The sequence below is a fragment of the Chionomys nivalis genome, chromosome 12 (genome assembly GCF_950005125.1).
Source record: "Chionomys nivalis chromosome 12, mChiNiv1.1, whole genome shotgun sequence".
In the NCBI taxonomy this organism is placed as follows: domain Eukaryota; kingdom Metazoa; phylum Chordata; class Mammalia; order Rodentia; family Cricetidae; genus Chionomys; species Chionomys nivalis.
This window is the reverse complement of record NC_080097.1, coordinates 57,076,491-57,103,208: the sequence shown is the minus strand read 5'-3', so window position 1 is coordinate 57,103,208 and position 26,718 is coordinate 57,076,491. Positions and strand designations below refer to the sequence as shown.

The following is a 26,718-nucleotide window of genomic DNA, read 5'->3' as shown; positions in this document are numbered from 1 at the left end:
AAAGCCAACAAATCGTCATGATGGGGAACTTGGTGGCATGTAAGCAAGTACTAGGGCAGTAGCTGGGACCTATGTCCTTATGTGAAGACAGAAAGAGAAGGCCACTCACTCTATTGGCTTGACATAGAATTTTGAAACTGCAACCCCGTACCCCCTCCCCAGTGGCAAACTTCCACCAATAAGGTTACACATCCTAATTCTTATAATCCTTTTAAATATTGTCACTTCTTGATGGCTAAGAATTTAGATGTATGAGCCTGTAGGAGCATTGCTTTTCAAATCACCACATTCTTCTTCCTGGTCCCCACAGGCGTGTAAACATGTCATAATGCAAAAATGCTTATCTTCAAAAATCCTGATTTTATATCACAGTCTCAACATGTTCAAAAGTCCAAAGTTCAGAGTCTCTTCTGACTCAAGGCAATCCCTTAACTGTAATTTTTTATAATATCAAAGTTAAAAAACAGATTACACACTTCCAACATAAAACACCAAAGAATATATATTACCATTAAAAAGAGGAAAGGGAGCATAGTAAGGAAATGTTGGAACAAAACAAGACTGAAAACACGCTGGGCAAACTGCAAACTCTGCACTTCTATGTCTGATGTCAAAATTCTCTTCAGATCTCCACATCCTTTCAGCCTTCTTGACTGCAGCACACTTCTTGCCCTTGGGCTCATTCTGCTACCTGTTAACTCCTTTCCTTAGTAGATTTATTTAGTAGACTCTGGGATTCTAACAACTTGGTTTCTCTAAGGCATGCAGGTTTAAACTTCATAGTTTCACAGACTTGCCTATCTGGATTCTCTTTCAAGGACACCCCTGAAGCATGCCTGGGCTCAGTGGCTTTCCTTAGTTCCAGAGAGAGATTCCAAGTGTTCATCCTTGACTCTAAAGTCAGAACACATGGCCGAAGTTGCCAAGTTCTGCTGCTTACTGGGATTGGAACATAGCCTCCTTGTTGAACTAGAGCTTCACAACTTTCTGATTTCAATTGTCTCCTTCACTGCCTAAGCTTGACTACCCTGGCACTCACTCTGTAGACAAGATTGGCTTCTAACTCAGAGATCAGTCTTAAGTGTCACACGAAGATTCCCAAGTGGTGATGATTATGTTATTATAAACTAACCTGTCTTCACTGTCTCTCATCTCTCTTTAAATACATCCCAACTACTCAATACCTAGGAAGCTGAGGGTTTTATCTTGAGGTACCCAGAATTTTCCAGTTCTCTCTTCTGCATCCTCAAGGATGCCTTTTCTCTCTTGCTGATGTATAAGTTAGGTGTTTGTATTCAGTAAAGCATATTCCAATCTGATATAAATACTGCTCCTAATTTCTGCCTCAAGTTTAAACTTGACAAGGACATAATACTTTTGAGGACATGGGGAGTTCACCTACTGATATTGTGAGATATATTGCCTACTGCTAAGAGCCAACTAGCATATTTCCTTCTTAACTTTTCTTTTTACATACTGAAAACTATTCACTGTGGATAAGGAAAGCTTGCAGAATTTAATTTAATATCTTCCACATTGATTCTGTTATTTCTGGTCTTCTTTTTTGTTTGGTTTTGGTTTTCTAAAAGAGAGTTGCTTAATCTAGACTCTCAGTCCTAGACTCAAGCATTGTGCCTGTTTTGACTTCCTAGGTAGTTACAGTTAACACAACCATCAATTATATGGCGTAAAACATTTAAATTTATAAACTAAAGTTTTTCCAGTGGAAATCTTAGTATTTTTGCAGAATTAAGTGAGTAAACACACAAAGTATTAGACAAGGAGGTCCTTTTTCTATTTTGTGTACTTCAGCTGCTTTTATGAGCTAAAACTTACATTCAAAACTATATTTTTCATCTATGAAATGCACATTTGAAATTATTTCTTTAGTTAAAGTTATGCATTTTCACTATATGAGGAAATTCCATTATTCCCCCAATGATATCATTTCTCTATTGTAGACACACCTACAGTCTTGGGAGTTTAAGTTAACACACCTGAATTTCTTGAGGTACTTGGGTATATAAATGACAAAATAAGAGGAATTAGAAGTGGAAAATGGTCATGTAAATCACTGCTTCCCTTGTCATCAGAGGAAAGTAAGGCAAAAGACTATTCTATGTGATTTCCAGCACAGACGTCACAATGAAAGCCTTGGGGTGTAATAACCACACACTAACAACACTGTTGACAGGAGTATAGGGAGATGGCGACTTTATAAATTCCATTTGGTAAAAACCAAGTACGTGTCCAGGACAGGCTCCAAAGCTACAGAGAAACCAAATCTCAAAAACAAACAAACAAAAAATAAAACAAACTACAAACTCAACTAAACTAAAAACCAAACACACAGAGAACTATTTGTATTCGCCTAAACTAGTTAAGTAAATACATGTAAAACTTCAGTGGTACGTGGGTAGCAAAGGGAGACTGGAGAAAAGCAAGCTATGATTTCACCTGGGTCTGTATGTGGCCTGAATGAGTCTAATCCTTAAGTTCACTGAGTCACCAGGCACTTCCTGCAAAGGAAAACTCCTCTGCACCTTTGCCAGATTCAAACCCCACAGCAGGGCTTTGCTGGAGCACAGCTGCAGGTTTTGGTGTGGGCTGCAGATGCCTGGAGATCACTGTGCACTTGCTGCACAGAAGTAGGTGGCTGAGTCTCCAGGCTGAGAATCTCTGATGTGCAAGGAGAGCTGTTTATCACTTTTACTGAAGAAGACTGTGAATCTTCCATCTTCATTTTTGTTTGACACTGAACGTATGTCCATCAGTAATGCAGGGCCTTCACCAGCGAACTGCTGGTACCATAGGAAGTAGTTAAATGTGCTGTCCTCATAAGTGCAGTTTAGAACTGAAGTCTCTCCTTCCCAGACTGTCAGAGATTGGGGGCTTTGTCTCACCTGCTGCTGGTCAGGTTTCTCCTGCTGGCCACTCACCCCTGTGTAGAGAAATAACAGTTGTCATTAGGTTTCCTTGTATGTCCTACCTGATTATGGTTTCATCGTTCATGATTTTGTCCGGTTTCCCAGTTATTTCATGCCTCCAAATTAATCCTGTATCCTGGAGATTCTCTTCCATGACTCACAGGCTAGGTGAAGGGTTAGAACTAATAATGATGCTTTCAGGATCTTGTCCATTCTTCCTAGACTGTAGCTTGTGTAGTACTCTGGTGGCCTTTTATCTCCCTCGGAACACAGACTCCAACTTCACAGTGATTAAGTACTTTCAACAGGCTCCGCCTCTTACAAACACTTTGTCTAAAGCTAACTCTGATGTAGGAAGCACTTCCCCATTTTGCCCAAATTCATTATCACTGAAAATGCAGACACTGAGAATCAGAAATCCTCTTATTGTAACTCTACCAATATACAGTGATGGTGGAAAGGTGAGCTCATCTAGCCACCAAGAATAACACTGTGGATTTTCTGAAATATACAAAGAAAGAAAAAAAGGAAAAAAGATAAGAGCAAGAGAAGAAAAGAAAATAAAAAAGAAAAGAAAGGAGAGAAAGAAAGAAAGAAAGAAAGAAAGAAAGAAAGAAAGAAAAGAAAAGAAGAAAAAAGAAAAAGAAAGAACAGTGATCCATTTAAGACCAGGAATAGGCATTTATCCAGGAGAACTGAGGTCATCATATAAGAGAGAAACCTGCATATGCGTGTTCATGACAGCACCATTCACTATAGCCAAGATGCAGATGCAGCCTAGGTACCACCTGTCAACTGACGAATGCAGAAAATACTGTACCTGAAACAACAGAGAAATATTCAGTCACAGGGAATAATGAACTGGCGCCATCTATAGAAAAATGGTGATATTGAAGGACATCATGTAAAGCAAAATAAAGCTTTTTTGTCTAGAGACAAGTGACACATATGTGTTCTCATATGTGAAAACTAATAAAAAGAAGGAAAAAAGAAACTAAAGATGATCTGAGACTAGAAGTTATACAAATGAGTAAGATGTGTGGGAGAGGGGACAGGGGAAGGGAGAGGACCACAGAGGGAGAGGCAAGATGACTATGAGGAAATCACTGCAAATGCATATACTAAAATTTTACAACAAACCCACTGTCGTGTACAATTATTGTGTTCTGATGATTATGGCGATTATATAATTAAAGGAAGGATTGATTTAAATTTTTCTTCATTCTAGAAGCTTATACACACGCACATACATAAAGTTAAAATGCATGTATGCTGCCGGGCGGTGGTGGCGCATGCCTTTAATCCCAGCACTGGGGAGGCAGAGGCAGGTGGATCTCTGTGAGTTCGAGGCCAGCCTGGTCTACAAAAGCTAGTTCCAGGATAGGAACCAAAAGCTACAGAGAAACCCTGTCTCGAAAAATCAAAAAAAAAAAAATGCATTTATGCTGGAACAAGAATATATCTATCAGATGCCACGGGCTAACAAATAAGAATGCCTTTACCAGGAATGGGTTACCTTTTCTGGTGTCTGAATTAGTTTGCTTTCTATTGCTAAGATAAATAAATATAATGACCAGAAGCCACTGAGGGAGGAAAAGTTTTGCTTGGTTTACATTTCTGATCATATTCCATCACTGAAGTAAGCCAGTCAGGAATTTAAGCTGGAACAGTGATAAGAGACATAGAGGAAAGCTACTTACTGGCTTGCTTCCTGCTTGCTCATCTTGTTTTGGTTGCTGTTTCTATTTTATTTTAAACTTTTTATTTATTTTATAGACCAGTCACAGTTTCCCTCCCTCCTCTCCTCCCATTTTCTCCCCCACTTCCATTCTATACCCTTCCCATCCACTCCTCAGAAAAAATAAGGCCTCCCATAGTGAGTCAACAAAGCCTGGCATATCAGTTTGAAGAAGGACCAGGCTCCTACCCCAGCATCAAGGCTGAGAAAGGCATCCTGCCATAAGGAGTGGGTTCCAAAATGCCAGATTATGCACCAGGAGCAGATCTTGGTCCCATTGCTAGGGGCCACAAAAGCAGACCAAGCTAAGCAATTGTCACCTGCATGCAGAAGTCCTAGGTCAGTCCTACGCAGGCTCCCTATAGAACCCAGAACCTTCTCCCCAGACATGATATTGTCCACAAAGGGGCCAGAGCCTCCCATACAAATTGTTAATGAAGAAAATGCCCACAAACCCGCCCACAAAGAAGTGTAACAAATAACATCATTTGACTGAAGTTCCTTCCTCCTGGGAATCTCTAGTTTGTGTCAAGCTGACAAGAATTAACCACAACTGACCCCTTGTCAACCTGACACATAAAAACAGTGTTATTTAACCATGATCTTCCCTTTCTTGTTGAGTTCCAAGATCTCATTTTAGTATCACAATATAAACCGTAGTACAAATTTAAATAGCCATTTTTTCTTATTTACACAATGAAGTAGCAGTCTTCTGTTAAAAATATGACATCATGAAATTTGCTGGCAAATGGATGTGACTAGTAAAGACCATCCTGAGTGTGGTGACCCACACCCATAAAGACAAACATGGTATGCACTCATTTATAAGTGAATATTAGCAGTAAAGTAAATGATAATCATGCTAGTATCCACAGACCCAGAGAAGCTATGTAACAAGGAAGGATCAAGGGGGTACCTATGAACCTCACAGTGAAGGGGAAATAGAATAGACATTGCCAGTGGAGTGATGGGAAAATCCATAGGAGGATTTGGGATGGGAACAGGATAAATCACGTGGAGGGAGGATGGAGGGAGAGAGTACTTGGAAAGACAAATGGCATCTGGAGGAGGGTATCTCTGAGATGAATTAGAGACCTAGCACAATGGAAACTCCCAGGATTCTATGAGGGTGACTCTAGCAATGGGGGATACATACAGAACTTGAACTGTCCATCTCTTTTAATCAGACAAGACTTCCAGTGAAGGGATTGGGAGACCAATCAAGCCCGCAAGGCCTTTGACCTACAATCTATCCTGCTTCAAGGAATAAAGGTGGCACAGAAATTGTGGGGGTGGCCAATTAATAGTGGTCCAGCTTGAAACCTGTACTATGAGAGGGAGGCATCCCTGACACTGTCTGAAGGGCCACAGCCCAGGAGTTTAACAACCCAGCAACCTGGGATATACCCAAATGGGAGTGGCAAAAAAAATTAATGAAATTATTCCTAATAATATTCTGTGGTATTCATAGATTGGTGCCTAGCCTAATTGTCGTCAGAGAGGCTTCACCCAGCTACTGATAGAAACAGACAGAAACCCACAGCCAAACATTAGATGGAGATTGGAGACTACCTCAGAAGTTGCCAAGTTGGATTTCCAGATTGACATGAAGCCCTGACCTCCCCAGACAATAGCTTCTGTGTCCTGAATGTTAGGAGATAATTCCCAGAAGATTTTCCTAAGTTTAGTTAATCCCTTATTAATTAAAGCTGATTTGAAAGTGCCAACTATTCAGGATCTATTGGCTCAATAAAACAAAAGATTCATTTCCATAGATTCTTAACCCAAAATATCTCATTACAGTCTTGATAGCAGTTTTTGCTACTCCCTTATACTTCTTAGCCAAGCATCCATTGTCCGTGCCTTTCATAACATTATGTTCTAACATTCCAGAGGAGTTTATTAAAATCTGAGCACTCAATGGCCTTTCCTAGCCCAAAGTTCAAAAACACTTCCACAATCTTTTCCAAAGGCAACATGGTCAGGTTCACTATAGCAACCCCTCATGCTCCTAATATCAAGTTCTGTTTAAATTGTTGTCTGCTGCTGTGGTAAAACTCTGACCGAAAACAACTTGGGGAATAAAGGGTTTTTTATATCTTGACAGGTTACCATCAATCACTGACAGAAGTCAGGACAGGAACTTAAGCAGAGAAACTGGAGGAACATGAATTAATGGCTCACAATTCATGGGCTGCTCAAATTAATTTCTAATACAGCCAAGGACCACCTACCCAGGATGGCGCTGCCCAAAGTGGGCTGGGCTCTCACATATCAAGCATGAAGAAAATGCCTCCATAAAATGCTCACATGACAATCTGAGGGGAATAATTCCTCAACTTGTGTTACCTCTTCCTGAACATCTCAGTTTGCACTTATTTGACAAAAAAATAAATAAATAACCAGAACACCCACCATTATTGGCTAGTGTAGTCCCACAGACAACCCCTGTTGAACATTACAGGACATTAAAAATGCTCTTGGTTGCCCTCCAGAATTTGATACTAATCACCTATTGCCGAAGATATCGTATATCTGCATCATAGAACATGAATAAAGTAAGTTAGTATGTACCTGGAAACTTCATTCCTACTAGATGGCTTCCATATTGCTGAATGTGTTATGCATGCTACCAGGGAGAAAAACAATTGTCTGTCTGGTAACAGTTGTGAACACTGTTAGTCCAAATAAGAACTGGCGTGGTGGAAAGAGATGCCCACCTGTGCAGTAGTTGCACAAAAATCTTTCTGTAGCAACTGGTTTGTATCAACCAGTCTCTGATAATACTTCATAAGGTGACACCCATACCTGACACCATTCTAAAGTGGAGAATCTCTGGCTAAATATATCATATGTCCTAGGAGAGAACTTACTACAAGTACTCTACTAAATGGACAGAGTATGAATCCAACTCCTAGTGACAGCATTTTACACATAGATTGATGGAAATCTCAGCCCTCATTAGAGAAACTTGTCACAGTAGTTGATGACTAACACTGTGCCTCATATTAACCAATATGCAGAGAATAAGAGGTAGTGGAATGGACAGCCCTAATGGGATATTTATATCGCATATCTGATTCCTCCTCCCAAGGTCCAGGGATCAGTGGGGAAGAAAAAAACAGAAAGTGTGCTGGAGTCAGCGGTGGTGAACAACTACGAGGAAATGATGTTTTCTGGATCCAACAGGGCAGCTGCACATATAAAGCCATGGTTTTGTGATAGTTTGTACAAGGTCTGTGCAACCTTAAGTCAAACAAAACCATGGCATAGACAGGCAAGGTGAGCATCAATACACCAAGTTCGCTTGACCTTGTAGCCATCTGTTCAGGCCCAGAGCATTTGAGTTTTACTGCAAATATTAGTAAGATATACCAAGATACACAATGGATATAATATTCCACTATGAGATAAGGTCATGAACAAGTAAAGTATAGAGAATATATGCTCCATTCACTTAAAAGAAAATCAATTTTATTATAATTGTTCATGCTTCCATGACCTTACAAATGATAGATTTGAATTAATTGAAACTGCATACTTTTATAAAATAAATACCAGGTAAACTAAAAGTATCTAAAAATAATACCGTGTAAAATAAAATAAAAGTCAGTAGAATGATCTACTCTGGAAAGGCTTTGATCTTCAGATGAGTGAGAGAGGACAGATAACATTCTGCAACCTTCCCAGGACACACACCTTCAGGAATGCAGCATTTTTGGCTACTCTCATCTTCAAATTTGAAAAAGCATTTTATATCATTTTAATTCCATAGATACACAATTCCATAGATATGCAATTCCATAGATAAAATACAAATATTAAAAACAGTTTGGCTTTATATGTTGATATCAACAAAACATATAGGTATCAAGTCTTGTTAATAAAACAGTATCTGCTAAAGCAGAGAGCCTCTGTAGTATATATAATAAGATTTGGGAGACCATGAGGAAGCCACAGAACAGAGAGGATTATATTGTATATGTGGTGTCATTAAAGGTCCAATCACAGCCCAACAGCAGGCAATGTTTCATTTTCTACAGTCTCCAGAAAGGACTTAGGATGTTGTTCAGTCAGAAGAGTGCATCTCCATGACTCTGGTTTGGCTGCCATCACGTATAAATTGGTCATCATGTTCACACCTGTAAATCAAGCACTTGAGGTTGGAGGCAGGAAGATCAGACATAGAAAGAAAGACATGACGGGGGGGGGGGAGGAAGAGGAAGAAGAAACAAATTATACTGCAGCATCCTAGGGTTTTTTTGTTTTGTTTTTTGTTTTACATTTCAGTGTCTTCTCTCTTTTCTTTACTCCCTTTAAACAGACATCTATCCTACATATACTATATTCATCATCTGTGGAGAATACATTCCATGAAGCCCTTCAGCATCAAATCACAAATATTGCTGAACCACACATTTTTTTTCTCCTGTACATACATATGTACCTCTGAAAAGTTTTAACCCTTTCACTGAAATGAAGAACATGTGCCTTTTCTTTTGCATATCTAAATTGCAGCACTGATGGGTAACCTCTTTCAGCCAATGGCCTTTGAGAGGCTACACAATATTGAGGCATGGCTTTGGATATGTGTCTAAGGAAAGAAACAGGTTTTTTTGCTTATTATAATATAAAGCATATTACAGATATACCAAACAATCCTACAAATTAGGCAGTTATAGAAAGATCAAATTGAACTATAAAGGACAAGTTAAACAAACAGAAAAGGATGGAAAATAACCCCAGAAGTAGATTGCATGATGCTTTATTAACCATGAATTTTCTTAATGCTAATGAGAAAGCATCAATGGTATCAGAGAGACAATGGATAATAGAAAATACTTTTGAATTAAATCAGCTAGTGGGTTTCAAGGATGTGTTGACCTCACAATGCAAATAAAAAATGTGCCATGTTGGGGAAGGAGTTTTGCTCTTGTTTACATGGGAGAAGAAAAAATATGGATACCATCAAAATTAATAAAGATATGATTTGAAAAAGAGAAACCTCTTGGGCCAGAGACATGACAGCTTATTCACAGAGGTGACAATTATACAGGTGGTAAGGAAACCTCATAAGGCTTGGGACAGGGTTCTGTTCTTGTTGTTGCAGGAAAATACACATATTCAAAAAGTCAAAAGACCTGGATGTTTGGATACCGTATTAAAGAGAAAAAAAAAACCTATCCAGTAAGGATCACTAAGCAAAGACCAATATGACTTATGAGGACCCATCATCTAATGGTAAAAGATATATATATATATATATATATATATATATATATATATATATATATATATATATATATATGGTCTTAGAGTTTGACAATGACTATCCTCTAAGTCCAAGTATGTTTGTTAAAAGAAAAATTCAGAGTTTCCGTTTTGTTTGGAAGAGGAAAAAGAAAGATTTTAGGAAATATTTTGCTATTCTCCATGCCTATTTTGTCTATATCATATCTTTTTGTAGATATGATTATATGAATAATATTTACATTTTCAACAATGAGCTGTAGATTTTCCTGCAGTAATCTTTGAAATTTCCTAGAAGATAGGGTTCCACCACAATGACTCCACTGGGTTGATATAACTACCAATAAACCTACTTTAAAACCCTATCAACTATTAAGAGACTATTTGCAATTATACCAGACAGTAATCTGGAAACTTAACTATAATTTTCTTTAAAAGGATTCCATAAAAAGAACATTGCCCCCATGACAGCTGGAAGTAATTCTAGAAGATGATGCGCCCTCTCCCAAAGAAGTTTGTCCTTAGGGATAAGGAAATCATTTAGGGGTTGATTATAACTGGTATTGGGGTTGGGGTGGAAATTATGTAGGCCCAGAGATCTCCTTGAAAAAACAAACAGGGAAATTAAATGGGATAATAAGTAGATTAGTGTTAGCTTACTCACACTAATAATAATAATGGTGAGTAATAGAGTGAATACTTTCGATCTATTATTTACGAACAATTTACATTGGTATAGATTATTGCATATTGAACAAGTTCAAATTATATTTGTTATATTGAATATGCTCCTATTTTTGTTTACAATATTTGTACACCTATGAGAAGTTATTTTTTCAGATTGTATGTGTTCATGTTTCTACCGCCATTTAAGACATTTTGTATATTGAATATGAATTTTGGGATATATTTATTATATTGCATTATACATTTCTACCTCAATCAAGATATTTATACATTGTTTATACTTTGAGGTCATTGTTCACATTTACTGAACAGTTGTTTAAAATTTGTTGTAATAAGAGCGGCGGGGCTGCGTCCCCAGCACCCGGCCGCCCACATGGCTAGCTTATGCCCCAAAATAATTACATGGAAACTGTATTCTTTTAATCACTGCCTGGCCCATTAGTTCCAGCCTCTTATTGGCTAGCTCTTACATATTGATCTAACCCATTTCTAATATTCTGTGTAGTACCACGAGCTGGCTTACCAGGAAAGATCTTAACCTGTGTCTGTCTGGAGTGGGAGAATCATGGCGACTCGCTCACTCGGCTTCTTTCTCCCAGCATTCTGTCTGTTTACTCCACCCACCTAAGGGCTGGCCTATAAATGGGCCAAGGCAGTTTCTTTATTAAATGAAAGTAAATCCTCCATCATTTCCCCTTTTTCTGTTTAAACAAAAAAGAAAGGCTTTCACTTTAACATAGTAAGATTACATATAGCAAAACAGTTATCAAGCAAGAATTACAGTTATAATATTTATATCTATTTTATCATAACTAAGGAAAACTATAACTATCTATCCATTCTTCAACTCCATCAAAGACTCCAGAAGGATATAATATTACCTAAGTAAACAAGAAATAAGAAAATTCTAGAAATGACAGAGACATCTCGCTGCCTGGACAGTCATCCAAAGTTTCTCTGTACCGTTGGGGCATCTGTCTTCAGCCTACAGGCCCATAGTATCCAGCAGACATTTTCATCAAGCAGGAAATTCCAAAGACAGTTCAGTCACTTTTTGCTGTGTCCTGCAGAATGTCTTGCAGACTCTTTCATGAGTCAGGAACCCCGAAAGACCATCTCACCTTTAGGCAAGTTTAGCAGTCCTCTCTCTGCGGGTTCTTTGTGTCCAGTTTATGCATCAGTCCATGCAAGAGCAGTTTCTTGCCCAAATGGCTACCAAACTCCATAAGGAGCCTCTTCAATGCCCATCTTCCTCTTGAAGTAGCTGGTGCTGCCAGAAGCAGACATGTCTCATTGTCATGAAAAACCCTAAGTTATTAAAATATTTTAAATGCCATATTCTGCAATCTTTGAAAGATATGAAGAATGCCTATGTAGCTGAAATATATCTATGCACATCTAGAAAATCTAACTAACATGACTAAAAGCTTGACAATTATTGATGATTATCTATTAACAACCTATATTCATTACATTTTTAAATGAACTATACAATCACAATACCTTAATCAAGATTAGAAATACATATACATATAACAAAATTGACCTTAAAATCCACACCAAAGCAAATTATTCATATCTATATCATATCCCCCTTTAAATGTAAAAGAACATTTATAAACAATATTTGGGAACATGGGCGCAGTTTTTTCTCTCCAAACTGCTTCCTGCTGTATGGGGGCGCTGTTATTCAGGTCTTTTATGGGATAACCTGTGTGCCAGGGTCATCTCAGTTGGCAGTGGAGTGAAGTAATTTTTTGAGGGTGTTCACAGTAACCTTTCAGGAGGGCGTGGTCTATCATACCATATTGGGATAGAAGAAATCCACAGGGTCGCATCCTCTGTGAAAACAAAAGAAGACCCTCTCCAAAGCATCATATCCTTAGACCCATATTCTGAAATCATAATACCCTTGTATCCATTCTGGTTTAGTTTGGCAGCCCATATAATGAAATGTCTCTCTGCACTTAGCTCCTTTACAGTCAAAAATTTTAAAGAAAACACAATAATACAAAGAATCCAGACTCTCTGTGAATTTTCCATTTTTACGTGGCTTATTTTTCTTTATTTCTTTTAACCTATAATTATCTGTACTCTGTCTCTTTAAAGACTTTACCCTTTTTTTAAGACATTAACTTTATTCTTTATATATATTTTTTCTCTCTCTCAAGCCTACGTATATTCATCCAACAGTGTCTGAATCAGTTCTATTGTGAATCTGTAATTTTTTTAGTATCCAGGAGCACTTTGTTTTGTGCTTTTAAGTCGCTAAGCGCTTAAGAATCTAAGCTGTGACATTCCTAGGTCAAAAACAGGTACTGCCTGCTTGCCCCGCCCAGTCCAACATGGCGGAGCTGCTCGTGCCTCTGATCCTTGCACATTTCACCAGTAGCGTGGTGGAGCTGTTTGTGCCTCTGAGCCGCAGCACAAAATGACTTCCTTTTAGGCACACAGTGAGTCTAGTTGCCATCAAACAAATCGTAGCATTTTACTCCAAATGCTCCATTCAAAAGCTCTGTCTCCCACAGGAGCCAGACAGAGATCGTAATGGCGGCACAGCCCAGAAAGCCGGCATTTTAAAACAGCCAGTTTTTTCCTGTTGCTGAGTCAGGACAATTTCTTTGCCGCACGCAACCCACAAACAGCAAAAATCTGTCTTAAATTCTCTCTGTATCCTTTTTAAGCCCTCTCAGGTTTTATGTGGAGTTCATTAGCACGTTGGGTGCCACTCTGTTGTAATAAGAGCGGCAGGGCTGCGTCCCCAGCACCCGGCCGCCCACATGGCTAGCTTATGCCCCGAAATAATTATACGGAAACTGTATTCTTTTAATCACTGCCTGGCCCATTAGTTCCAGCCTCTTATTGGCTAGCTCTTACATATTGATCTAACCCATTTCTAATATTCTGTGTAGTACCACGAGCTGGCTTACCAGGAAAGATCTTAACCTGTGTCTGTCTGGAGTGGGAGAATCATGGCGACTCGCTCACTCGGCTTCTTTCTCCCAGCATTCTGTCTGTTTACTCCACCCACCTAAGGGCTGGCCTATAAATGGGCCAAGGCAGTTTCTTTATTAAATGAAAGTAAATCCTCCATCAAAAATTGGTTAATAATCTAATATGAAGTCTTAATGTTTAAGTTATATAGGTATTAACTTTTGTAGGTAAATAGCCATTCATACTTGTCATACTTATAGTAATACTAATCAGGTTCTTTAGATACACAGAGATTGTATCCTACATGGATAGGTAATCTTCAACCACTGTGAAGAACTGTAGAATATGCCATTTAAGTAATCTAGGTTTCTGTTGATGTGAGACACAATTGTTCCTGGCAACAGTGATCTATTACTGAGAAAATGTTGAGCACCAAAGACACTTGGAGCTTGTTTTCTTCTTGGCAAAACTGGCCTTGGGGCAAGGAACTGCCCATGCTTTGATCACTGACAAAATGCATGTCATCTGGAATCGAAAAGCAGGATATAAGATAAAAGACTGCCATACCTTGTCAAGATGGTGTAAGACAGTTTGAAATTTTTTCCTGCCTCTGAAAATGGTCTGTCAGTTACTCTAGGCCTTAGCCAAAGTTGGTTCCTTCAACATTGCAAATAAAACTTGTGTGATTGTCCAGGAAGCCAGTTGTCTCTGTCACTTACTGCACTATTTGGAAACTGCTTAATTACACTTCCTGCCTACTCAAGTAATATTATCTCCTTTATCGGGCCTTCAATGAGGCTGAAGATTAGATTAGATAGTTGTGGTTACTTTCCTCTTATGATTTAGTTAAGCCATTTCTAAGACAAGACTTAGACTACTTAGGATAGAATGATTATTGAAATATTTAGCATATGTCCGTTGCTTGTTATTGTCTAAGCTGGTTGTAATTCTAAATTTTATACTTGATATCTGTTCTTATTGTATATAGTTTTGCATTAGGTTTGGAACTCTCTTATTTAGACAAAAGGGGAAAGTGATAAGGAACCTCCTTCAGCCAATGACTGTTGAGAGGCTGGACCGCATTGAGGCATGTCTTTGGATACCAAAAATATTTGGTCCTGCATTTTCCCTTCTTTCTCTCAGTCACACCTAGATGTTGGACCCCCTTCTTACTTCCTCTTTGTGATCCATGAGTTCCCTTTTAAAAACGAAAGACCTTAATATACCCTATTTTGAGTTAGTGTTGGATTTCTTTATTTTCATCACACACCACGCAGCACTATAATATTTTAAGAGTCATTCTGAGGACTCAGAGGGCTTCTCGGTGAAAACACAATAAGTTCATGAATAGCCAAGAGATGCCAGACAAAAATGCTCACAGTTACTGGTGGAGATCTCTGATACTACCAAAAAGAACAGGTGCTTTAAAATGAACAGGCTTCTTATTTCTCAAGATTTTATTTGATATTAAAATGTCAAATGATTGAGGACTGAAAAAGTCAAACAAGGCTGCAGTTCTGAGTGTTGAGTGCCTAACTCCTACTGTGTGAACAGTGCTCAGGTGTCTTTCATGACACAGACTGTTCTAATCTTCATTCTGAAAACCATCACTCAAGAACAGAAAACTGAAGCCTACAGAGAACACCTGTGTGTCTAGTCAAGACAATGAAGAAAAGGGTGTAGACACTGATTCCTGATCCAGCCAGAGAAGATTCTGATGGAGGAGAAGATTGAACTATCTTGAGATGTGAACAGAACATCTAACATAATTCTAGGCACAAGTTATATAAATTTGACTGGATATTGACGCAAGTGTGGCTGACAACCTTAGAAATGTACAATAGAGAAGTTAATGTGGCCTAGGCCTTCAAGGACAGAAAGCATCTTCATGGGGTTCACTTGCAAATTCTTATTTGTCAAAACTATGGACGCAGGGTAAACAGATAACATATAGGTAAATAAAGTCTAGACAGATATATGCATTTATTTTATACTGAAATGTAAGCAACATAGGAGATAATTTACTTCATTAAGCAATCATATATAGATTATTGAGAAGTATGAGGAGGAGCCACACCTTCATCTGCTCTGAAGCAGCACTGTTTCTCCAAGGACAAATAAGAAGCTCTTCACATTCAACATTGTCCTGAGGTTAGAAGTCTACATCCTGAAGAAAGAAAGGCATCAAATCTTTCTCTGGTGCAATATTTTTGATATGGAATTGATTGTGTTTATATTGAGATCATCTATAGCATTGTTTTCTCTCTTCCCCCTTCCAGTCTTTTCTCCATGCATTCTCATGATTTTCTATCATTCTGTTGTACCTAAACTACTTCATTTTGGAGAATGAGAGAAACCATTCATAAGACAAAAAGAAATAGCAATGCTGATTATTTACAATGAAGATTATAAAATAGGCAAATGTTTGGATTTCACATAAGTTATATTTTATTGACCCCTACATAGACTGTAGACATGCCAATTATTAAACCATAAAGTTTATTTTTCTTTCACTCAATTTTATCATTTTTTTCAATTATAATGTAGTCATATCAATCCTTCCTTCCAAAACTTCCTATCTTTCTCTCTTTGATCTCTTTAAACCTTATAACCTCTTCTCTCTTTAATGGTTGTTACACATGCAAATATATAAAAAACATATTTATTTACAAGTATAAATAAGACCTGCAAACTTAAATACTGTTACTTGTATGCATGTTTTCAGGCGTGACCAGTAAGTATTAGATAATCAATTGGTACACTCTTCTCTGGGAATAACTATGCCTCCCACTATCAGCACTGCCTAGCTTCCAGGAGCTCATGAGCTGGAACTGATGCTTTCTGTCCTTTCTATATGAACCTTAACATGTCTATTGTTATCCTTTTTCAGCTCATGTTTAGATAATAATGTTGGTGAGTCTTCATGAGTGTAGCTTCTGACATGCTCAGGAGACACAAATTCAGAGCCAACTCCCTGATCCTCTGGCTCTTATCATATTTTCTCCCCTCTTCTCCAGTGTTTCCAGATTCTTAAGTACAATAGTTATATTGTAGACCCATCTGTAATGAGACTCCACTACTCTGCATTGCTACTCATTGTATTTTCTACAATGCCTCCATCTGCTCGTAAAGTCATGGATCATGGAGGAGAGCCTACAACCACCACTTACTAATCCAGCACAGTCACTAACTACATCCTAATCAATTGTCCTTACCACATACTCATTCCTTTGCACAGGGTCTGCTCATTTGGTTCATTTTAGAATGAGTCATTCATTTTCTTTTACTGAATTGTAAGACTTTTTAGACATTACCTTTAAGCCTATTTGAACAAGATATATGTTTGAACATTTTCCCATAGTTGGTGTTCTCTTTATTTTCTTAAAGATATTAAGATCTCTGTCTGGAAAAACTTCAAAGCAATTATGAGTAAAATTAAGTATTTGAAAAGGTAACTTAAAATAATAAATTAGAAGATTAAATACTTTCAATATTTTCAACATCTTCTATAAATTCAATAAAAGTGCACTAAAACACCAAGCACCATTTTTTTAACTGATGAATTGAATGGAGACCAGTGCACTGTGGGTGGCACCATTCTGTGGGAAAGTGACCTGGGTCTTATTAGGAAGCTAGATAAGTGTGAGCCTGTGAGAGAGTTAGCAATAGTTTCCTCAGGGTTTTTGTTTGAATCTCTTGTTTGAGTTACTGACTGAATAACCACCAATGATGAACTATAAACTGGAAGTGAAAACTAAATAAATACTTCCACCTTCTAAGTTGCTTTTTCTCAGACAGCTTTATCACAGCAACAGAAAGAAAGCAAGAGCATCCAGCTCTCGGTACATTATGAATCTTCTATATATTGATGGTCTTGCTGTTGCTGCAGTTCCTTTTCTCATCATAACCCCAGCCCTGTTCACAGCAGGTTGCCTGACATTGGTTCAGTCCTCCCTTCAGCTTCTCTGTTACTTCTAAGGTGGACATTTATGCACCCGGAAGAAGTGTATAGGGGAATTTAAGGACCTAAATCCTTAACTTACACGGCCCAAAGTTTACCTGAGGTTAAAACTCAAAACTCTGACTATACCAAAAAGGGATATTAAGTCAAGCAGATGTTCTATAGTGGAATTCTAATGTCTTATGACAGGGGATGGCCACACCTACTCAACTGAAGATTTGTGTGCTGGCTGCAGGTGTGTGGGGAGCACTGTGGATCCACAGCACAGAAATAAGTGCCTGAGTCTGTGGTCTGCGAAGAGGAAATGTGCAAAAAGCTCCGACGTTCCTTACTGACTGTTGTGGAGTTCAGTCTTCCACTCTGTTTTGTTCCAGAAGGATTGGAAAATAGACTGATGAGGTGTCCCCCAGGACTTTGATAAAACCACTGCATTTGGTATATATTGGTGGAAAAGTTGCACTGTATCTCTGCATTCTCTCCTTCCTTTAGAATCAAAGACACAGGACTCTGCTTCACTTGTTGCCCTTTCACCCCTGAATAGAAACAGAGAAAGAGAGACAGATGCTGATTAATGTAGTGTCTTTAAAACTCTGAACACACCCCCATGTTCTTTGAAAAAGTGGGAGCTCCACAGAATTCCTGAGCTGCTTTCCCACCCCTCCATGTGCTCAATCGAATCCTCTCTGTTCCCTGAATGTGGACAGCCAGACTCACAGCAAACCTGTGTGCACAGCAGCCCCAGCAGAGAGCACAGCAGCTTCTTCATGGTGCTTGTCTGGATAATGAAAACAGAAGCAAGTAACCAACACCTAGACTGTGGTGTCAGAATGGCTGTTAAAGTGTCCCACCTCCTTCGCCAATCATCTCCACCCAGGAAGTCGGTCAGGTCAAACACTGCTGTGTTCCCTCCCAGTCTTCTGAGCCTGAAGATCTTCCCAAACCAGACCTGGCTGAGAGTCTGGGTGGAGTACAGTGGGGAGGGCTGTGGCATATTTTGAGACGACCCTGAATTGATAGGTAGTGTGGGTGAACTTTGAGGAAAAAGAGGATGTATTTCCTCTTAATGAGAAAATATCCCAACTGTATATCAAGTGAGTGGAGAACATTTTTAAAAAGGAACAACTAAACAATCATGCCATGAAACAGTTGAATGTTCTGAGTAAAGAATCTTTATTGGCCGTGCTGTGGTGGCACATATCTTTAATCCCAGCACTCGGGAGGCAGAGGCAGGTGGAGCACTGAGAGTTTGAGGCCAGCCTGGTCTGCAAAGTGAGTTTCAGGAAAGTCATGGTTACACTGTCTCAAAACACTCCCCCAGCCTGAAAAGAACCTTTGTTAAGTAAAGAGAGAGGCCCTCCAATCATGTAAAGTAAAAATCATCTAACTGTTTTTTAATGATTTCCTAATCTTGGAATATATAAAATATGTTTTATGCCAAATACATCATTATAAAATTATCTCATACACTCTAAGGGAAGAGAAATTTTGTTGGACCTCAGAAAATAATTATTAACATGACTTAGGGTTCCCTAAGACTTCAGGCTGCTCTCCCAGAGTATACTCAGCCTGTTTATTTAACCTTCTTTTAAAAGAACGGTGCAACGACCAACCTTGCTTGCTGTGGGTTCCACTGCAATCAAGTTATATAACCTAAGTCAATGTATAGACTTAATCCTAAATTCTGCATATTTCTTGCATATGTTATGGTAGTAATTGCTAGAAACAGCAAACATAGGTTTATCAATCTTATAGAATATCTGCCACACATCTACACATTAGAGTACTACTCAGTGATAAAAAACAATGACATCTTGAATTTTGCATGCTAATGAATAGAATTAGAAAACACTATCCTGAGTAAGATAACCCAGGCCCAAAAATATGAATATGGTATGTACTCTCTCATTAGAGGATACTAGCCATAAACAAAGGACATTGAGCCTATAGTTCATGATCCTAGAGAAGCTAAGTAATAAGTTGAACCCAAAGAAAAACATATAGATCCACCTGAAAACTGGAAGCAGAAAAGATTGACTGACAAAATTTGGGAGCATTGGGGCAGGGGGTAGAAGCAAGGAGAGAAGGGGAAGAGTGGTGTAGGAGGTCCTTCTGCATTTGTGTTGCTTTCATCGGTTAATAAAGAAACTGCTTTGGGCCTGGTGATAGGGAAGAACTTAGGTAGGTGGAGAAGACAGAACTGAATTCTAGGAGGAAAAAAGCAGAGTCAGAGATCCACCATGGAGATTTCAGGTCAGACATGCTAAATCTTTCCTGGTAAGCCACAACCTCATGGTAAACACAGATTAATAGAAATGAGTTAAATCAAGATGTGAGAGTTAGCCAATAGAAGACTAATGCTAATGGCCAAGCAGTGTTTTAATTAATACAGTTTCTGTGTGGTTATTTTGAGTGTAAGATAGCTGGGCAGCCTGAACAAGGGCCCCCACTCTCCATACAATAGAAGAGGAGGGGAGAAGGGGAGGGTTGGGGAGAGCTTGAAGGAATGGGATAGTTGAGATGGAGGAAGGACAGATGTGAGAGCAAGGAAAAGGATATTTTGATTGAGGGAACCATTTGGGCTTACCTGGCTCTAAAAACATTCCCAGAAATCTACAAGGATGACCCCAGCTAAGACCCTAAGCAATGGAGAAGAGGGTGCCTGAAATGGCCTTGCCCTGTAATCAGACTGATGATTATCTTAAATATCACCATAGAACATCCAACAACAGATGGAAACAGAGGCAGAGACCCACATTGGAGCAATGGACTGAGCTCCCAAGGTCCAGTTGAAGAGTGGAAGGAGGGATAGTATGAGCAAGTAAGTCAAGACCATGAAGGGTTCACCCACTGAGACAATTTGCCTGAGCTAATGGGAGCTCACCAACTCCAACTGGACTGGGAGTAAATGAGAATGAGACCAAACTAGTCCTTCTGAATGTGGTTGACAGTTGGGGCAGACTGAGGGCCCAATGACAATGGCACTGGAATTTGTTTCTACTGGCCTTTTGAGACCCTATTCTCTTTGGATGTATACCTTGCTCAACCTGGATGTAGTGGGGAGGGCCTTGGACTTTCCACGGGGCAGGGTGTCTTCGTGGGGGGAAGGGTGTGTGGAGGGAGTGAGAGGGGAGTGGGAAGAGGGGAGGAAGTGGGAATTTGGACTGGTATTTTTTAAAGTAATAAAATAAAAAAACAACAATAATAAATACCTGCCACAAATGTTAAAGACATTATATAGAGTGTTTAGTAATGGTTGTTTGCTTATTATCTGAACCATTTGGTGTCATCTGGAGTCAATGACTTATTCTTTTGTACAACTTTGTTAAAGATTTATGTAAACTCCCCCCATTCCTTTCCCATGTGATGATTTCTGTGCTATTCAATAAATATATATCAGAGTCTTTTGTTGGAAACAAACCTACACAGATATGGAAACAAACAACACAAGAGAGCATTCAGGGAGACACAGATTTAGACATAGACAACAGACAAATGCAGACATAGAACTATGGAAGTCATGGTAAAGGAGAAACAGAATTCAAATCCAGGCTTGGTCTCAAATTAAACCAAAGGGAGTGTTTTTTAACTTCTTTTTCTTAAGATGACACTGAAACATTTTGGGTACTCTGAGGCTATCATTTAATTCATACAAAGGTAATGTTTATTTTAATAGACATTCCAATTATAACAAAGGTTTGGGATAAATTTGTTTGATTGTTAAATGACCACATAAGAAGGAAGTGGATTGAAGAAGTTAAGGTAGTTGTGCTGCATGCCGAGTGATAGGGACAGCGGAGCTGCTGTGCTTTTGCATATGGTGAATGCAATGGACAATGCACTCGAGTTCATAACAATGAGGAATACATTTTAAAGGATTCATCATAAAGTTTACTGCTTGAGAAATGAGACTTGCAATGAAAAGTAAACATACATCTCCTCAAAAAAAAAAAAAAATCCAGCCCCAACTTTACACCATCTCAGCCCATCACTGTCCCAAATGGTCTTAAAGCAACTAATGTCCTCCTGTTTGAAGAGAATCCTGAGGATGATTGAGGAAGGATTTTGACTTGGGTAAAAATGCTGTCCTTCTGGAATAAGATCTTTCCTTTGCAAGATGAGAAACAAATCCATGGCAGCTCAGATCTATCCCATAGGAATGTAGCACTTGCCAAGATTCTACTTTCTTTACTGTTGCCTTCACAGAAACCACCAACTCCCTGAGTGTCTGAGGCTGGGACCCTGGTCTCTTACTCTGCACATTTCAAGTGGTTTATGTCCAGCTCTGCACATGTGACTCAGGACAGAGGAGCACCCAGCTCCTTCAGTCTCATCTTCAGAGGATCTTCAGGTGGAAGGAATTTCCATCCTTCTGCACTCTGTCTGAAAGCTCTTCATGCCTGAGACAGGCTGGCTTCCCGGTGTGAGCTTCAGGAGGCACTGGAGTCAGCTGAGTGTGTTGCATATGCAGGTGAGGACCCTGAGGACAAGAGGTGAGTAGCTGCCCCTCAGCCCCAGAGCAGCTGCTGCAGATGCACAGATGCAGCCATCAGGCTGGGGCACCAACTGGGCTCTGCATCCTCCTGTAGCAACAGTGCTACAGCTGAAAGGAGGTCTCTGGTCAGAGTGAAACAGCACAGTGTTCTTTCTGGGGATGAGGCTCTGAAGCAGAGTGACAGTGAGCAGCAGGGCTGCTCTGAGCCTCAGGATGCACAGCAAGGTCATGGAGGAGAACAAGAAGCAGCTCACTAATGCCTGGAGATTCCTGGGAAGTAAATACAGCCTAGGGAGTGGAGAGGTAGACAGTGAGATTTAGAAACCTTCTCCACAGCAACCCTGACTGAACTATTGTCTGTCTTGGCAATAGCCCTGTGTCTGAGATTCTTTCTGTCATTACCTAATCTATGTTCAGTCAAAACCAGTATTAAAATAGTGGATAAATTAAGTTTTATTGTCTTTGATCTAATCTGCATCTAAGTCCTTTCCTGTTAGAGAGCAGTGCCCCCTACGGGCCAAACAGAAATACAATTTCACAGTCTGAATGTGTTGATTTTTCACACCATCTTTCCTGCCTTTCTAGGATTGACCTTCAAAGCTTGATAATCATATACAAAGAAAGACCCATGCTTTCTAAGTCATGAAATTTGTCAATTTTATAAAAATAAGAGTATAAAGATATAAGCAAAAGTGGACACAAAATGTTTTAGTTTGAGACATTTACCCTTTACATATTTTAAAGGAAACTGTTAGAAACCACAGAAAGTCACATGCTACTTCACTGCTAAAATCTGAATGACATAATCAAACGGCACCATGACTGCACAGTTGGATGGATGCTGTGAGGAATAAAGACCACATTTCCTTATTCTCTCCACAGCAAACATGACAAATGTGTTGTTGTAAGAAGAGTCAGCTAGGGAGTACTGGGCCAAATCAATTGTAAAAATCCCTCAAGAAAATAACAAGCTTAGATGACCTGCTACAGATAATCATTTCAATAAACTCAAAGTCAAAGTCATCGTGTGTCAGACTGATTAGAAGTAATTACTTATGCAGAATTGTGTTGTCTTTCTTATGAACTGTAACCTAATCCCAGGGGTAGCACCTGTCGTATTCTAGGATCTTCCATCAGGAGACCATGCCCTGCACGCCCACCAGGGGGCAGGCATTCTGAACATCACTTTATAATTCCACTACTGAACTTAACGTCCTTATTCTTGAGAGGTAGTTTGAATGTTGTATTATGGCAACAATGTATGTATTTTGTGCCCTATAAAAAGGTGGCATCCTAAGCCTTAACACATAGCATTCAATGTGACAATCTTGCGCCAAAGTAAGAACACAAAGCACAGAGTCCTCTTTAGACAGATCAGACTACACAGTGCGGCAGCAGTGAGAGTGGAAAAGAACACGGAAGCAGTTAGAGAGGAGACACAGATTCCAACACTGTCAACTGGCTGGAAATAGACCATGTCACTAGGAGCCACAGTGTAAAATAGCTGTAGCTAAAGACTCTAGGGTTCCTCCTAGAGAAACTCACAGCCTTTTTTTTTTTTTTTCACTTCTAATTTAAGAGGGCATCCTGAAGTCTGAGGGGCTGTCACAGTGAAACCAAGGAACAGAACATCTTGGCCACCTTCAGTCAATGTTACTCCAACAAGTAGCCAGCCCCAAGTAGGAGTTACTGGCTGAAGCTTAGTGTGTTTTTGTTTTCTTGTCCTTGTTTGCTTACACTAATACCAAGAGACTTCTCCTGAACATTTGATACTTTATGTTGTTTGCAAAAAAAAAAAAAATCTGGCTATTGTAGTAAGCAAGATAAACACTTCTGCAAAATACCTGTCTGTTTATTGGTACTTGTGTTTATTTGATTGCATATACTGAATACAAACAATGGACATGACACTACATCAACAGGAAGACAATAGTGACATTATTATTGAAGATACCTTAGCATTGTCTCTGTTGTAGGCCATAACTTAGTCATACTCACGCTGTTTCGAAAACTTCACCAACAGAAACATTTGTGATGCATGGATTTGTGGAATGTTATTGTCCCTCTTGTCCTTAGTTTGCTTAAAACTTTACTGAAAAAAAAATCACTAAATCAAGGAGGATGTTATGTTATAAGTTAGTCATCCAGGGAATCTGAAATATGATTTCATGCAAAAAACGAAGAATGAGATTATATCAAATTAAAAACAATGGAGATAGAAATAAAATAATCTGTAAATAAAGAGAAAACCTATAGATAGAAGAAATTATTTTCCAATTATTTTTCTGTCAAGGGTTAATTTGAAAACCATAAAATGAAGTTAATTGATGAAAGACAGATGATCTGAACAGAATAGAGAAGATACACAAATAACCAAGAAGCACATGAGGAATGTTCACTGTCATTAATTGTTGGTGGAATGTAAAACACAAATAACCAAGAAGCACATGAGGAATGTTCACTGTCATTAATTGTTGGTGGAATGTAAAACAAGCCACGGTTAGACACCACATAACTCCCCATGTCAAAGATGTAAGTGCTGATGAAGATGCATGTAAAGGGATTCAGGAATGCTCATGGGGAGGAATATAAATAGAGTCACCTTGGAGAGAGTGTGAAATGCTTCAGAGAACCAAAAGCAGAACCAATGTTTATCCTACTTCTCGATATATACTAGAGAAGATAAAATTGGCATGCCAAAGGGAGACACACACACACACCATGTTTATGCTTCTCTATTCAGAGTAGATGTGTGGTCAAGAGGACTAGTTTCAACCAAAAGATGAACAAAATTTAATAATTTTCAGCAAAAATAAAAGTTAGAAGAGACAGATTGCCCGACAATAAACAAATATCCATATTCTTCTGATTGATGTTAAAAATGATTCCTGTGGAAACATCTAAAAGTTGCTAAAGTCCTAGAAGGCTTTGTGTTGGGTGTTTGTATCAGGGCAATGATATCTTACCAGTGCCTACTATCTACATATATGAAATCACCTCAATGAACCTTAATAACACATAAAACTAATGTGCTAATAAAATAATAAATAAAAGAAAAAACCTTCTTGTTATTCTTTGGTCAAAAAGAAAAACTCAGTATCTCAAAACACTTCAGTTTTGTAAAACTTGTCTACAGAAAGCCAAATACAGCCAATAGGTTGGTTTCTGAGGCAAGCACTGAGTTCACCACACTAGCATGAACTTGGTTGTTCAGTGTCTACTTGAGAGGACTCAGCTGCTCTCCACTAAAGCTCAATTCATGACGATAGAAGGCTCACTGTTCTTTTTTACTTCTGCTGGTAAGTTGATAACTCCTGTCACACTCCCGCCATCTACCCACACAATTCCAGAAACATGGGGACTAAAGTCTGTATTGGTGCAATTTTTAAGTTTGTTCTTCATTGCAACATTATCATAATTTACTGGAGAGAAGGAAAGAATCAAATAAGTTACTAAATTAGAGAGAAGAAAGAAGGAGGGTTGATGGTCTTTAGGCTTCTAGTACTGTAACACTAAAGATTCACAGATGAGCTATCCAGATAATTATTTAACTTACATGAAAATTAACAAATAATCCAATCACAATTGTTTACTTAATTCAATTCACTTTGAACGTCATTAGAAAAGACGAAGATGAAGAAAATGAACAACCCACTGCATAGAATCAGGTGATTTCCACTGACATTGAAAGTACTAGAGGAACACTTGCCATGGCGAACATCTGTGGTCCTGGGGATGGACTCAGACATCTGCTGATCAGATACAACCTGAAGCCTATGTATGCTCATCTACCTAATGGTGCCATTAATGCAACTGCAGGCATGCTTGTTCAGCCAGCTACAGTGATCTGACCAGGGAGTAATTTTCATGTTCTTCATATAGACAGTTACTAAATGCTTGTAGAAGGAAACCACGGTTGCTTAAAGATGTTCTCAAGTAGGACTAGTGAAACAGCTCGCTGGAGGAAAGGCCCTGCTATGTAAGTGTGATGCCTTGATCATCCCAAGGTACCACTCGGGAAGGAAAGCTGTGCTCTGACCACACTTGTTGTGGTCACACATCCATACCCACTCACACATAATTCACACCCATACCAACCCCACAACTTGATAATGGCAAAAAATTAAAAGGTCCTTAATGAATAAGGAAAATTATTAATAGAAAGCTATCCTTTTCCTTAGAGGAAAACTGATAAAAGACGCAAGTGACCCCTGTGTAGTATGCCATGTGTTGAATTGATGGAGGTGGGTCTTGCATTTATCTGTTGCTTTCATTGGTTAATTAATAAAGAAAACTGCTTGGCCCTGATAGGACAGAAAATTAGGCGGAGTAAACAGAACAGAATGCTGGAAGAAAGAAGCCAAGTCAGTGAGTTGCCATGATTCTCCCACTCGAGACAGATGCAGGTTAAGATCTTTCCCGGTAAGCCAGCTCATGGTGCTACACAGAATATTAGAAATGGGTTAGATCAATATGTAAGAGCTAGCCATAAGAGGCTGGAACTAATGGGCTAGGCAGTGTTCAAAAGAATACAGTTTCCGTGTAATTATTTCAGGTAAAGCTAGCTGGGTGGCGGTGGGAAGCAGCCCCGCCGCTCCCATTTTCAACATTGAATTAGGAAGTGGGATGAAAAACCTCAAGAGTACACTGAGTGTGTAGGGCATCAAAGACAAGAGTGGGACTCTGTTAGTGGTGTGAGCTGCACAGCAGTCTGTTTATAGACACACGA

At 39.0% G+C, this 26,718-nt stretch overlaps 2 gene segments (V, D, J or C); both read right to left on the bottom strand.

The window, feature by feature from the left end:
• Positions 1–2,624: 2,624 nt before the first annotated feature.
• On the bottom strand, positions 2,625–3,142 carry LOC130885300 (T cell receptor alpha variable 23/delta variable 6-like). The segment is given in 2 exon segments: positions 2,625–2,941; positions 3,089–3,142. Coding segments are annotated over 2 exon segments (369 nt in total).
• Positions 3,143–3,609: 467 nt separating this feature from the next.
• The window catches only part of LOC130884669 (T-cell receptor alpha chain V region 2B4-like), a 31,850-nt gene continuing 8,741 nt past the window's right edge, over positions 3,610–26,718 (bottom strand). The window contains 1 exon segment of the V gene segment in view: positions 3,610–3,747. Coding sequence covers positions 3,610–3,747 — 138 coding nt within the window.